This window comes from Dendrobium catenatum, unplaced genomic scaffold (assembly GCF_001605985.2).
Source record: "Dendrobium catenatum unplaced genomic scaffold, ASM160598v2 fragScaff_scaffold_231, whole genome shotgun sequence".
Taxonomy (NCBI): Eukaryota; Viridiplantae; Streptophyta; class Magnoliopsida; order Asparagales; family Orchidaceae; genus Dendrobium; species Dendrobium catenatum.
This window is the reverse complement of record NW_021318693.1, coordinates 5,725,186-5,739,631: the sequence shown is the minus strand read 5'-3', so window position 1 is coordinate 5,739,631 and position 14,446 is coordinate 5,725,186. Positions and strand designations below refer to the sequence as shown.

At 31.7% G+C, this 14,446-nt stretch overlaps 1 protein-coding gene across 1 annotated transcript; it reads left to right on the top strand.

Moving 5' to 3' along the window:
• Nucleotides 1-1,196: 1,196 nt before the first annotated feature.
• On the top strand, nt 1,197-5,008 carry LOC110104809 (NAC domain-containing protein 30-like). Its single transcript, XM_020834071.2, has 4 exons — nt 1,197-1,280; nt 2,397-2,569; nt 3,023-3,300; nt 4,280-5,008. Exons 2-4 carry the CDS (start codon nt 2,410-2,412, stop codon nt 4,667-4,669), a joined length of 828 nt encoding a protein of 275 aa, XP_020689730.1. The 5' UTR covers nt 1,197-1,280; nt 2,397-2,409; the 3' UTR covers nt 4,670-5,008.
• The last annotated feature ends 9,438 nt before the right edge of the window (nt 5,009-14,446 follow it).

Sequence of the window (14,446 nt, the reverse complement as noted above, 5' to 3'; positions counted from 1 at the left end):
GTACAAAGCTGGTTGGCTTTCTATTAGTTCTTTTTTACACTTATTAGGCTTTGTTCTGCAGACATGGTTGGCTTGGCCTCTAAGATACAAACCATACTGCCACATAATCTGAATGCCTTGCACTTAACATATAGAGAGAATTCCAGTTAGATGACTTGCTTTCTACACCAACAGTGGCCCAAAAAAATGTGACCGAACCGCTTGTGATAACTTGACCAGTTAGATTACTAAATTTGATCTTTAGTCACATTTTTCTTTTCTAAGAAAAGTTTTTTACAGCTCAAATCTGTGAGAAATAATATTTTTTTTTTATTTGAAACACTTGCCTCTCACTGACTGCTGCGCCACCCTACGCCGCCACCAACCGGCCATTACCGGCCATTAGTGCCCGCCACTATCGATTGTTGCAGCCGGCCACCACATTGTCGTCGTCATCGTTACCGGCCAATACTATTATTTTACTTCATATTGTAGTCATTTTACTTCAAGCTTTAAAAAAAAAAAAATCACTTGCATTTTTTTTACACTCATCCAAATAATTCAAAACACTTCAAGTCTATTAGATCCTTTGTTTAGCAAATCAAACTAATGCTGGGATTTCAAAAAGCTGTCACAAAAGTATGGTTATTTACCTTAATTTTAAGGGAAAAAATAGCTTTGACTATTTTTTATTTTTAAAATTTAAAAAATACAAATATTTTTTAATAAAATTTGCCAAATTACAAAAAAAAAATTATACAAATAACCCAAGTAAATATGAGCTATTTGCATCAGGTGGCAGAACGCAAGAGCCTACACATCTGCAAGGTCGGCTAAAATAGTTATATATCATGGATTAAACAAGCAAAGTAATCAAGGAAATATATTGCAACTCAGTGTATTGAGATAAAAAGAGGAAGGAGAGAGAAAGTGTGTGTGTTTGAAGTGGTGGCGTAAGGATATTTTGCTGTCACGCCGTCCAAATCTCTCTCTCTCTCTCTCTCTCTCTCTCTCGCTCTCTAAACCTCTCTTTCTTCCTTCTTGCCACCCCCACCCACGCGCAATCAATGGCTACAGCTCTAACTTTTCTTTACATGTATATATAAATGTATATGTCTACACTCTTCCAAATTTATATCCGTCAATCAGTCCACTGCATCGTCCAAACAACATTGTTATCTCTTTCTTTCTCTGGTCTCTTACAATATTTATTCAGATCTCTCTCTCCAAAAAAAAAAAACTTTCTGGATCCCTCTCTTCGCTTGGTCACAGAGAACTACGGAGTTTGGCAACTTAATTTGGTGAGCTTTTGCAAGATGTTTTATATTCTTCATAATTCTTAAAATTCATTAGGATTTCTTCAATTTCTTGCTTGTAAGCTATAGTTCAATTTAAACATCCATTGATAAAAGTAAAATAATTTTAATTTACACTGCAATTTGAACATAAAGTTCATGAATTGGATCCATATTTAATGTTACATTACATTTTCATGATTCTTTAATATATACAATTTTGAGAAATATTTATTTAACATGAACGATTCAAACAAGTTTTCTGAACAAAACTTTTCTAATATGTGATTAATCCTTTAAACTTGATTAATTTGTTGTTTAAAAGCTTCCTTGTTGTGATCAATAAATTGACTGGCAAAAGGGATGAGAGATAGATTTATCACTTATAAGGATCTCTTTCGTATTCTTCTTCATTGAGATGGTTCTTTCAGTCTGAACATGGAGTGCAGTAAAAGAGATATGAGCAGGCTTGCACCACAGAAGTCAAAAGAAATGGCTGCTTTTATAAAACTATGAAAGTGGTTGGATAATGGCTGTCTCATTCACATGGATATAGCTAGGCAGCAAAAAAGGTAAAAACAAGAAGGAAATGCAGCAGTTTGAAAGTAATCTACATGAATTTTTCCACTTTAGCTTCTTTCACTTGGATATTTTTGTTGAATGTCTGTAGAACCAGCAGATTACAAATATTTTGATTATGTAGATTATTTCTGAGGACAAATGTCATGTTATTCTATTTAGTTTGTTGCCCTAACCTTCTGGAAGTAAAATTTATGGACACATACTATGGAAGAACTAATCTATGAATTACATTAAGGCTTCGTTTGGGACGGCTTTCTTCTTGCTTTCTAAATAGATTTCTAGTACAAAATTCTCTTGAATTTGAGATTTTTGTACTAAAAAGACTTTTAGAAAGCAGCACGAAAGCTGTCCCAAACGAAACCTAAATTTGTATCTTTTGTGATGTTTTTTTTTAGTTATTTCATTTAACATACATAGTTTGTGCTGTAAATACTTTTCAAGATCTCCAAGATCTCTTATTGTGCTTGGAATTCTTTCAATTAAGTTACCGACGTTATATGCCACCTTCTGAGTTGTTTGGTGCTGTATTGACTCTTTCAGGTGAAGCCAGCAAATGGAAGTGGAATCCTGTGTCCCACCAGGTTTTAGATTCCACCCAACAGAGGAAGAGCTTGTGGGTTACTACCTAACAAGAAAAATTTCTTCTCAGAGGATTGATATAGAGATTATAGCTGACATAGACCTCTATAAAATTGAGCCATGGGAGCTCCAACGTAATTAATATTTAAATATTTTGCTTAGAGAGTATTAATAATTGTTGTTATAACTACTCAAGTATTTTTCAATATATAACAACAACGAGTGATTAATATTTCTAGCTTCTGCTATTAAGATAACTGGGTTTTTACTTGTGTTTTACTAATGTATCATTCAATTTTCTTTTTCTTTTTCTTTTTCTTTTTCCAACTGTAGTTGTAGTTGTGTTTTACTAATATGACACCCGATTTGAAGAAGGAAATTTGCTCGAATCAGCTCATAAAACGTCTACTTAGATTTCATTTGGGAAGATTTTTTTGCTGCTTCTTAAAGCAGTTTTTTAGTACAAAATTTTAATTTTTGTATAAAAAATTATTTTATGAAGCAATAAGAGAAAGCTGTCACAAACGACAACGTAGTCATATACTACTATAAAACTTAGATGCAAATTGTTTTCCTTGTTCAAACAGATAGATGCAAATTTGGTTACCAGGAGCAAAATGAATGGTATTTCTTCAGTCATAAGGACAGGAAGTATCCAAGTGGAACTCGCACAAATAGGGCCACTGCTTCTGGATTCTGGAAAGCAACTGGAAGAGATAAGGAAATAGTTTCAAAGTCAAAAGTAATTGGAATGAGGAAGACTCTTGTGTTCTATGAAGGCCGAGCACCAAATGGTAGAAAGTCAGATTGGATCATGCATGAGTATCGCCTTCATTCAAGTGATCAACTAGCGCCTAATTCTCAGGCAAATTAATCAACTCAATCTCATTAGTAGTTCTTTTTGGTTTCTTTAACAGTTAAGTATCATTCAATTAATTCATTTTGAATGATTTTTAATAAATTGGATGACAATCTGTCATTGAAAGTAGTACTTTGGACAAATATGATGATAATTAGAGAGAAATCAAATCTTCTTACTTTATTTTGTGTTGCAAGGTTAAAAGATTTGCAATAAATAGTAATTTGGAAATTTTATCAAATAGATATTATGAAATTCTACTATTAGAGAATGCACTACAGGAAAACATACTATAGAAAAATCATTCATTACCGACAGATTTCTAGCAAATTTGCAGCGGTTTTCCGACAGATCGAATGCAATAAGATAGTTTTTCCGGCAGATTTTTTCCGCCGAAAATCTTTTCGGCTGCCTTTTTTCTCTGGAAAAAATTTTCCTGTGCCGTTTATACTGTCGGATTATTTTCGGCCGGAAACTTCCAAATCCGCCATAAAATTACTATTTTCCACCAAAAAATTCTGCCTGCAATGAACGATTTTTCTATAATGAAAATATATTTTTTTCCTTGATTTATGTTGTGAAATCATTCGTCACTCATCAGAAGTTCTTTCCTATAAGATTTTTAGTGACAAATATGTTTTTACCGAAAATCCATTATCCAAAAATAACTTTTCTAACAAAAAATACTTTTTTCAGGCAAAAAAAATGGCTGAAATAACTCGTTGATCATCACATGTGATGATGAAAACATGAAAATGGCATTTATTGATTGTTCTCTTACCAGCTAGGCTATTATTTACTATTTTGTAAGATCAGAATTTATTATCATGTAATCATTAAATATATTAATTGTTTTCTTACTAACTAGAAATAGTTGTATTGTAACTTAATAGAAAAAAAAAAAAACAAATCTTATGCAAATGCTTCAACTATATATTTTCAAGTGCATAATGTGATCGATCAACACGCCATGAATGAATTGCAGGAAGAAGGTTGGGTAGTATGCCGAGCATTCAAAAAACAAAGTCCAATTCATGAAAGACACTGCTTCAGCACTAACAATCCAAGCTATTTCCTCAGAGCTGATCAAAACCATTACGAAATTGTTCAAATGGAAACAAACGCAAGCTTTAGCTATGAACCATTGCATGGATTTGGAATTGGAAATGAATCAAAGGAGTGCCACAATGTCTTTGCGATCCCACAGCTTGAGAACCCTGCAGGCTTCTCATCTTCAAGTGATTTGCTGGCTAAAGGTTCTCATGCAACCAGCAACTCAATTGACTGGAAGATGGTGGAGAAGTTATTGGCATCGCAGTTTAGTGAATCAGCTTCTTGTTCTAACTCGGAACACATTAATGGCTGCTACGAATGACAAAAAATCTGGAGATATTTAGGCTTCGTTTGAGACGGTTTCCTTACTACTTCCTAAAGCAGTAGTTTTTTAGTGCTAGAAAACTGCTTTAAAAAGCATTAAGAAAGCCATCCCAAACAACCTAATTAATGATAGTTAACATGCAGACACATAATGCGATGGGATTTTATATGATAGTATATAGTTTTGTATCATTGCAATAACTTTGACGTTGGAAAAAATGAAGAAAATGGAAGATGTTGAAAAGCTAACTTTATATCTATTATTGTAAGGCTTTGTTTAAGATTCTACAATCTATTTCTATTATGTAATAACAAACAAGAGGTTGCTGACTTTGGAACTGTACTGCACAAAGTTTTTTTTTTCCTTCAATTTCCTTAATTTAGATGTCTCCATTGAAACTTAATTTAGTTGGTGAATGATTGTAACTTGTAAGGTACTTAGAATTTTGAGTGTGAAAATTCAACTTTTATTCCCACAAAGTTTGATTGAACTCATGGATTAAGTAGAATACTAAAATGTGAAAGAACCCCATGCATGACTAATTGATTTTAAAAAATATTCTATCTTCAAGGTTATGAATTCGAGCCGGATACTCGGCAATTATTGCTCACCATTTCTTACAAACAAAAAAAAAAAGGAAATATCCCAAGTAGTAGAGAGCAATAAAAATTTTAAAAGAAAAAATTTAGGTAAGGATATCTATTTTAAAAAACCACATAAATATGAAAAATTCAATTTGCATCAACCACCCAAAACATTGGAACTATCATGGTCCAAAATTTGGATCAACTTGGAACATTTTGTTAAATTATTAAAAAATATTATTATTACTATTGTTATTTTAAAATTTGGATTAACTTAATTAGCTTATTAAACTTTTTAATATTATTCTGAAAACTAAAATGATGTCAGAAGAGTGGAAAGTGAGTGTGTTGGTTCTTATTTAATCTTAAGAATAAAGGTGATGCATGGATCGGAGGAGATAAGTTAATGTTTCTCAAAATCAATTTGGATTCATGTCGGGTAAGTTAATTATGGAAGCTATATTTTTTTAAAGAGATTTGATGGATAAGTATAGAAAGAGTAAGCAGATCTACATATGATATTTATTGATTTAGGAAAAAACATATGATAAACACTACATGAAAATCACATATTACCGGCGAATTTTTCATCGAAAAATTGTTAAGTTATGGCAGATTTGAAAAGTTTCCGGTTGAAAATTTTTCGACGGTAAAATGAGCGTCACAAAAAAATTCCATTGAAAAAAAATTCGTCGAAAAATTTTTCATGCTGAAAAAACCTCCGAAATAAGCCCGTTGAAGCTAACAGCTAGCTACCGCCTACCCGGACGCCCGTCCTCCCCGCACTGCCCGACTGCCTTCCTGCGCCCATCCCGCGCTGTGGCGCCGATTTCAAGTACTCAACCACTTTGTTTTGGAAGAAATTGTGTTATTAAGCAAACACTTTTATATTTAAATATAATAATACATAACTAAAAATTTTAAATAAATTTAAAAAATATATTTAAATTTAAAATAAACTATAAAATTGTAAATTAATTAAATTATGAATATATAATTTTTTCAAAAAAATTTTAAAATTCACTTGAAAATTAGTAAAAAATATTTTATCGTAATTCGTCGGGGAATCCACTAGAAAATAGTCCATCGAAAATCGACTGGAAAATTCTCTGGTAATGAGCAATTTTCCTGTAGTGAAAGCTCCAAGTGAAGTACTTTGGAGTGTTATAGAAAATAAAGAAGTTAATAAAACTTATATTCAAGTCATTAAGGATATGCATACATGAGCTATTGTGTTCAAACATAAGGTGGTTCAATCAAATATTTTCGTATTTCAATTGCACTATATCAATGATCAACATTAAGCTCATATCTTTTGCTTTAGTCATGGATGTTCCTACTAGACATTTACAAGAGGATGTACCTTGGCATATGCTTTTTGCTGATGATATTCTTCTTATTGATAAGACTAGAGAGGAATTAAGTTGAAAGAAAAATTGAATTATAGAGGTCAACCTTAAAGACGAATGGTTTTTGTTTGAGTGTGTCTAAAACAAAATACATTAAGGTGTAATTTTAGTAGTAATAGATCTAGTCGGGTTTGTGATTTTGGGACATCAATTTATCAGAAAGAGTACACATTTAAATATCTCAAATCTATTATTCAAAATGAAGGTGAAATAGATAGAGATATTAAAAGTAGAATTTAAGTTGGATGGTTGAAGTGGAGTGTATCAAGCTTATTGTGTGCTAGAAAAGTATTCCCTCAAACTTAAGGGAAAATTCTATGAGATGTTGGTAAGACTTACAATGCTTTATGGTGCAGAATGTTGGCCATTAAAAGAGTAACATAAAATTAAGTATTGCAAAGGTGAGGATGATTAGGTGAATAAGTAGCTTTACACTTAGAGACATAATATGAAACAAGTATATATGTGAAAAGGATGGAGTAGCTCTAGTGTTAAATAGGATTAGAGAGAGTCTCCTTAGACGATTTGGTCACATAAAACATCGACCTTCCAATGAAATGATTAGGAGAGTATACGTGATAGATCTAACCTATATTAGGAAAGGTAGAGATAGATCATAAAAATACTTGGTTAGAAAGTATTAAAAATGACTATTTTTTTACTCTTAATATGATATAATGGAGAAAAAAGATTCATATAGTCGATCCCACATAGTGAGACAAAGGCTTGATGTTATTGTTGTTGTATAATATATATATATATATATATTCATCCTTATTAAATTCGAGCAAGTCATGTTAGAGTATAAGGCTCCTTCCAACGAGTTGAAGCATTAGGTGGCTCCATTACTCATTAAGAAATTTCATTGAAGATACATTATAACTTATAGTTGTAGAGAAGAGATTATAAAAGTCTCTTATAGACTTGAGGGGAGAATTGTTGGATGATTATGACACCCCAAGATGGGGATGGAATTGATTTTAATAAATTTTTATTAAAAGAAAATAAATAAAATAATTTTGATACTATTTGAGAAGGAAATAAATAAACACATAAATCTCTACGTAAATGAGAAAGAAAAATATATGCAATTAAAAAAAATTACATGCACAATATTTTTACGTGGCTCGAGCCGGATTCCAATCCGGCCTATGTCCAAGCTAGCTAGCTCTTGGGCTAGAATATACTAATCTCAAATTTTCCTTGCAAACCTCACTTCTTTAAACAAAAAAAAATATTTACGACCTAAGTACTCCCCTGCACGGGCGAGTATAACTCAGTCTAATCATAATTTAAACTTTACTAAGCCAAATATAGCTTAGATTAAATAAAATACAATTTGATGTAAATAATACAAGCTCAAATTATTTTGCAGTAAAATGTTCAAAATATTTGAGGTGCTCTTACAATTTAATTGTAATCATCTCAATACTTGCAAATAAAATATAAAATTAATTTGATCACTATAAAATAGATTTATAACTTAATATAAGTATGAATAATATTTTAAGTAAAAATATTTTTCTTGATGATTTAAATATAAAATTCTTAAATCATATAAGGTGGATATATTAAGTAAGAAAAAATATGCATACGATATTTTTAAAGATTGATTAGATTTGGATGGTGGATCTATGCTAAAAGTAAAAAAAAAAAAGATTTGTTTCCTAGCTTTATAGATGAAAGGGACTTAAATATAAAAGATCTAATCTAAGATTCTCAACTAGTATTTCATCAAATAATAAATATATCAAAGAAATATACAAGGTAAACACTAAAATAATCAGCAAAGAAAATTTTGTAAGAAAAAATTTTGAGAATGACAAACAAAAAATCAATTTTTTAAGTTGCTTGATTGAATGTGTTGAAACTTTTGAACCAATGACTTGATCTTGCAAATGTATAAATTATTTGGAATGAAGATCAAAGTTTCTCCTCTCAAGATTTAACACGTAAGGAAGGAGAGAAGAATGAAAAAAAATGATAGAGTTTCTATCATTTTTATATTATTTATAGCATAATACTTCATGATTTCTATTATATCTCCATTTCATAGGTAATGAATCATCTCCTTCCAAATTTATTTTCTTTATATTCTCAATATCATCATAATTCAAGAGTACGTAGATTATAGAGGAATTAAGGTAATGTGTCATCTTTTAAAACTTTGGGAGAAAGCTATTGAACATAGATTCTAGAGTGATACTAATATTTCTCAAAATTAATTTGGATTCATGATGGGTAGGTCTACTATAGAAGCTATACATCAATTGAGAGGTTTACTGGAGAGAAGTGCAGAGAGAATAATAAGGATTTACATATGATATTTATTAATTTGGAGAAAGCTTGTGATAAAGTTCTAAGAGAAGTACTATGGAGAGTTTTAGAAAATAAAGGAGTTAATAAGATTATACTTTGTCATTAAGGATTTGTATGTAAGAGATATTATTTGTGTTGAAACACGAGATGGTTGGACCAATTATTTACCTATTTAAGTTGGATTACATTAAAGATGGAATTTAAGCCAATATCTTTTTGTTTTAGTCATGGATGTTCTTACTAAACATTTACAAGAGGAAGTACCGTGGTGTATGTTTTTTATTGATGATATTCTTCTTCTTGATAAGATTAGAGCACAAGTTGAAGGTGAACTTAAATTTAAGAGCCATATAGTCTAAAGGTTTTTGTTTGAGTAGATCTAAAACTGAATATATTGAGTGTAAGTTTAGTAGTAATAGATATCTAGTGGGAGGATTATGACTTTGGGAGATCAAGTCATCAATAAGAATACATATTTTAGATATATCAGATTTATTGTCCATATTGATGATGAAATAGATGGGGATATTATTAGTAGAATTCAAGTGGATAGTTGAAGTGGAGGATACATCAGGCCTATTATGTGATAGAAAAGTACCCCTCAAACGTAAGAAAAAGTTTTATAAGATGGTGGTTAGACTTGTAATTCCTTATTGCTCAAAATGTTGGCCATTAAAAGAGAAACATACAATTTAAGTGCTGCAGAAATGAGGATGCTTATGTGAATGAGTGGCTTTACTCTTAGAGACAGAATGTGAAACAAGCATATAAGTAAAACGGTTGGAAGATCTCCAGAGATAGATAATATTAGAGAGAGTCGATACAAAAAATTACCAATTACCAGCAATATTATCGGTGGTCAAAGAACCATTGGAATTACCGGCGGTTAAATCGGGCGTGTGACCGACAGTTTTAAACAGCAGTTTAACCAGTGATTTTTAATAAAAAACCAATAGACATTTTGACGATAAAATGACTGTCGATTTTGCTGTAAATTTTTTTGTTTCGGTGTCACATATTATCGACGGTTTAGCCGCCAGCGATAAGTGATTTTTTTTTAGCAATCCAAACCGCTGGAAAAATACTTAAAATTGGCCATTCGACCCTTCCTCCTACTTTCTTTACATTCTATTTTTCATCAAGATGCAGCTCTTGCCCTCACCTCCGATTGCGTCCGCAGGACTCTGGCCACTGCGCCCTAACTCTGGTCGCCGACGCCCTCACTCTAGCCATCGATGCCCTCACTCTAGCTGCCGACGCCCTCACTCTGCCCAGTGACGCCCTCACTCTAGCCTACGTTCCCAACCTGCGAATGCCCCAGCCCGAAGGTGATATCTATGCTTTTACTTTTTCTTTCTTTAGTCATGGATGTTCCCACTCGACATTTGCAAGAGGATATGTATGTACGAGCTATTACTTGTGTTCAAACATTATATGGTTTGATCAAGTATTTTCCTATTTTAGTTTGATTACATCAAGGATCAATATTAAGTCCATATCTTTTTACTTTAATCATAGAGAGTAATGAGGACATGCATATGATATTTATTGATTTAGAGAAATCATATGATAAAATTCCAAGAGAACTGTTATGAAAAGTTCTAGAAAAGAAAAATATTAATAATGATTATATTCAAGTTATTAAGGATATGTATGCAAGAGCTATTACTTCTGTTCAAACACTAAATAATTTGACCAAGTATTTTCCTATTTCAATTTGATTACATCAAGGGTCAACCTTAAGCCCATATATTTTTTACTTTAATCATAGATGTTCTTAATAGACATTTTGCAAGAGGATTTATCTTGGTGTATGTTTTTTCCAATGATATTCTTCTTATTGGTAAGACTAGAGAGGGAGTTCAAGGTAAACTTGAATTATGTATATCTATCTTAAATTTTAAAGGTTCTCGCATGAGGGGATTGTGAATTTGGGTGATAAAGTCATTAATAAGAGTACACATTTTACATATATTGGATATCTTGTTCAGAGTGAAGATTAAATAGATGGGGATATTATCAACAAAAAGTTACCTTAGATGGTTTGGTCGCTTAAAATGATGGCCTTCCGATGACCCGGTTAGAAAAGCAGAGGTATTAGATTTGACCTATTTTAAGAAAGGTAAAGGTAGACCTAAAAAGACTTGGTTAGAAAATATTAGAAATAATATTTCTTTCTTAGATTTAAACGAGATTAAGGCTGCATATTTTCTAATAATTGATTTCATAATTATGTAGAGAATGTTTGCTTTAACATCTAAATAATTATTAAAGAAGATAGATATTTGATATATAATAGATTGTTATCGGGTTGAAGAGAATTGACAGATGAATTTATGTAGGGAGTTGAGACTTTTATTCAAGTTGTATCTCAACTACCTTCATTTAAGTTTGATGGAATGTTTAGATATCAATGTTTGAAGCATAAAAATCAAGCATTCTTGAAGCCCGATAATGTAAAAGTTGATTTATATCGTAGGGGATTTATTTCAGACTACTAGATTTGGATCTCACATGATGAGTACGAGCCATACAGAGATGCTCATATCAGTCCATCCACTAGTTTTAAAATAGTTGATGAAGATCAAATAAATAAACCATATGAAGAATTTATTTTTGATGTAACAGATCCTAATTCAAGGGCTAGCGTAGAAGATCCACCAAATACAAAAACCAAATTTTGTTGAGTTATTACATATAGCTAAAAAACTAATTTGAGATGATTACAAAGCTCATTAAAAATTATCGATTATTGTAAGGATGCTAAGTATCAAAACTAAATATAATATTCTTCATGATTATTTTAATGACTTTATTAGTCTTCTCAAGAAAACATATCTAGTGGATAATTTAATCCTCATAGATTTGTATCGAATAAAGAAATTAATATTCAAGCTTGGTCTCACTGCTATAAAAATTGATTGTTTTATAAATAGATTTATGTTATATTACAAGGATGATGTAAATAGAAGTTTATTGTCGCAGCTGCAATGCTCCTAGGTTTAAACCAAACTCGGGAAAATAATATTGATAAAAGAAAATTGTTCCATATTCTCTTTTATTTTATTTACTAATCATTCCAACACTTTAGCGACTCTATGCATCCATGAGTTCAGCAGGTCATATGAGATGACATAAAGATAAATTAGCAAATAGTTATGTTCTTTTTCATCCCTCATATGCTGAAACGTGAAAACATTTTGATCGCATGCATGCTTCATTTGCTGCTGAGCCACGTAACATAAGATTGAGATTATGTACTGATGGTTTCACTCTATAAAGTCAGATAGCTTCATTGTACTCTTGTTACCTAGTTATACTAACACCATACAAACTTCCACCAAAGATGTGTATGACTACACCGTACATATTCTTAACACATAATACATGGATCACATAATCTAAAAGTAAAAATTAATATTTTTTTGCAACAATTAATTAATGATCTCAAGTTCTTATGGGAAGAAGATGTCCTCACATATGACTTCTCAACCAAATAAAATTATCTCCTTAAAGCTACATTGCTTTGATCATTGGCGATTTTTTAGCTTATGATATGTTGTCTGATTGGAGCACAGCAGAAAAATTAGCTTGCCCTTACTATATAGAGAATACTGAATCTTTCACACTAAAACTTGAAGGAAAAAGTAATTGATTTGATTGTCATCATATGTTCCTATATCATGCACTAGATAGTCATTGAGCCTATCATCATATATCCTACTACGTAATTAATGTTTGATAATTTTCATTATAGAAAATGTTGACTCAACTATAATAGTAGCAACTGGTAAAATTAATTCTAAAATAATAAATCTATATAAATTATAACTATTGTATATAATTTTCTACCTTAAACAAAGTTTAGAAGTTTCAATTATGTCTTATACAACTTGTATGAATTTTCAAAAAAAAAAAATTCTCATTTAGGCAAAATAGGGTTGTCGGTGGAGAATGAATTACTAAAAATATCATTACTAAAATTAAATTTATTAAAATTTTGAGGGTGGGCAAGCAAGCATAGGTCTGCCCTTGTTGAAAACTACTTTTGAATTAGATCGAAATGAAGCAGTCTTGGTTCCTTTGAACCTACTAAATCAATTGCAAAATTATTTAAATAATTAAATAATTAAATTTAATATATTAAGGATAAAATATTAAATAATATTCATAATTTGACAAATTAATTTAAATTTAAGATACTTAAATTTTTAATAAGCTTGAAATTCTTATAATAATTCCTAAGAATATCAATCAAATATCATCATTTAAATTTATATCAAATGTGAATCAGAATTAAAAATTATTTTTTATATTTAAAATTATTAAAAATATTATCTATATGTACTTTTTTTTAAAATTTTTAACTATAAATTCATATTATTATTGTGACACTACACCTTGGAATATTCATGGCGGTAGAGAAGAATAAAGTTTAACGTCTTAACATTGTATGAAGATCCAGCACATAATTAGATGAAAGAGCGAGAGTGCAGTATTCATAAGAGACACCAAGATTTTTATGTGAAAATCCCTAAAAAGTCAGAAAAACCACGTGGCCTAGCCTAGTTTGAGTGAATCTACTAGTATTTGCAGTTGATTACAAATGATGCCCTTCATTGGAAGGAAGGCCTTGTCTTTATGTAACAAATATACATCATATAGAGTATGTTACATGGTGGAAATTAGAAGTATCATTGTTGACATGTTTGCTTGGTCGGAAGGGTCGTAGTCGGTGGGCGACATAAGTCAGAAGGAATGTAGTCGGCGGGTAACGTAAATTGAAAAGACTGTAGTTGGCGGGCGATTGAGGTCATAAAGACTGTTGTCGGACGACGGAGGTTGGAAGGACGATGTTAGATAAAAATTCAGTGATAGATAGAAGTCCAACATTAGATAGAAGTCTGATGAATATTCAGTGACGGGCAGAAATCCGACGACTGGTAGAAGTCCGACAGAATTTTGATGACAGATGAAAGTAAGATGTTAAATAGGAATCCGGAGATGGGTGCAAGTCTGGCGTTTGTTAGAAGTCTGTTAATAGATAGAAGTCTGGAGTCAGATAGAAGTCCGATGAAAGTCTGACGACGGGTAGAAGTCCGACGACGGGTAGAAGTCCGACGTCGAATAGAAGTCCGACGTCGAGCAAAAATCCGACGTCGAGTAGAAGTCCAGCGTTGGGTAGAGGTCTGGCGACGAGCAGAAGTTTGGAGTCGAGTAGAAGTCCGACGTTAGTCGATGGCTAGGTAGAAGTCCGGCATCAGATGTCATTCAAACAAAACTCCGGTGTGACGGGTGGAAGTTTGGCGGTGGTCAAAGAAGAGTCTGATGATAAGAGAGCTTTCTTTCTTCTCTTAATTTTCTTCCTTCTCTTCTTACTTCCATGCTTAATTCCGACGTCAGTTGGTGATCGGACAGAACTCTGGTGTCGGTCATCTGCTGGGTGAAAGTCCGACGTTGGT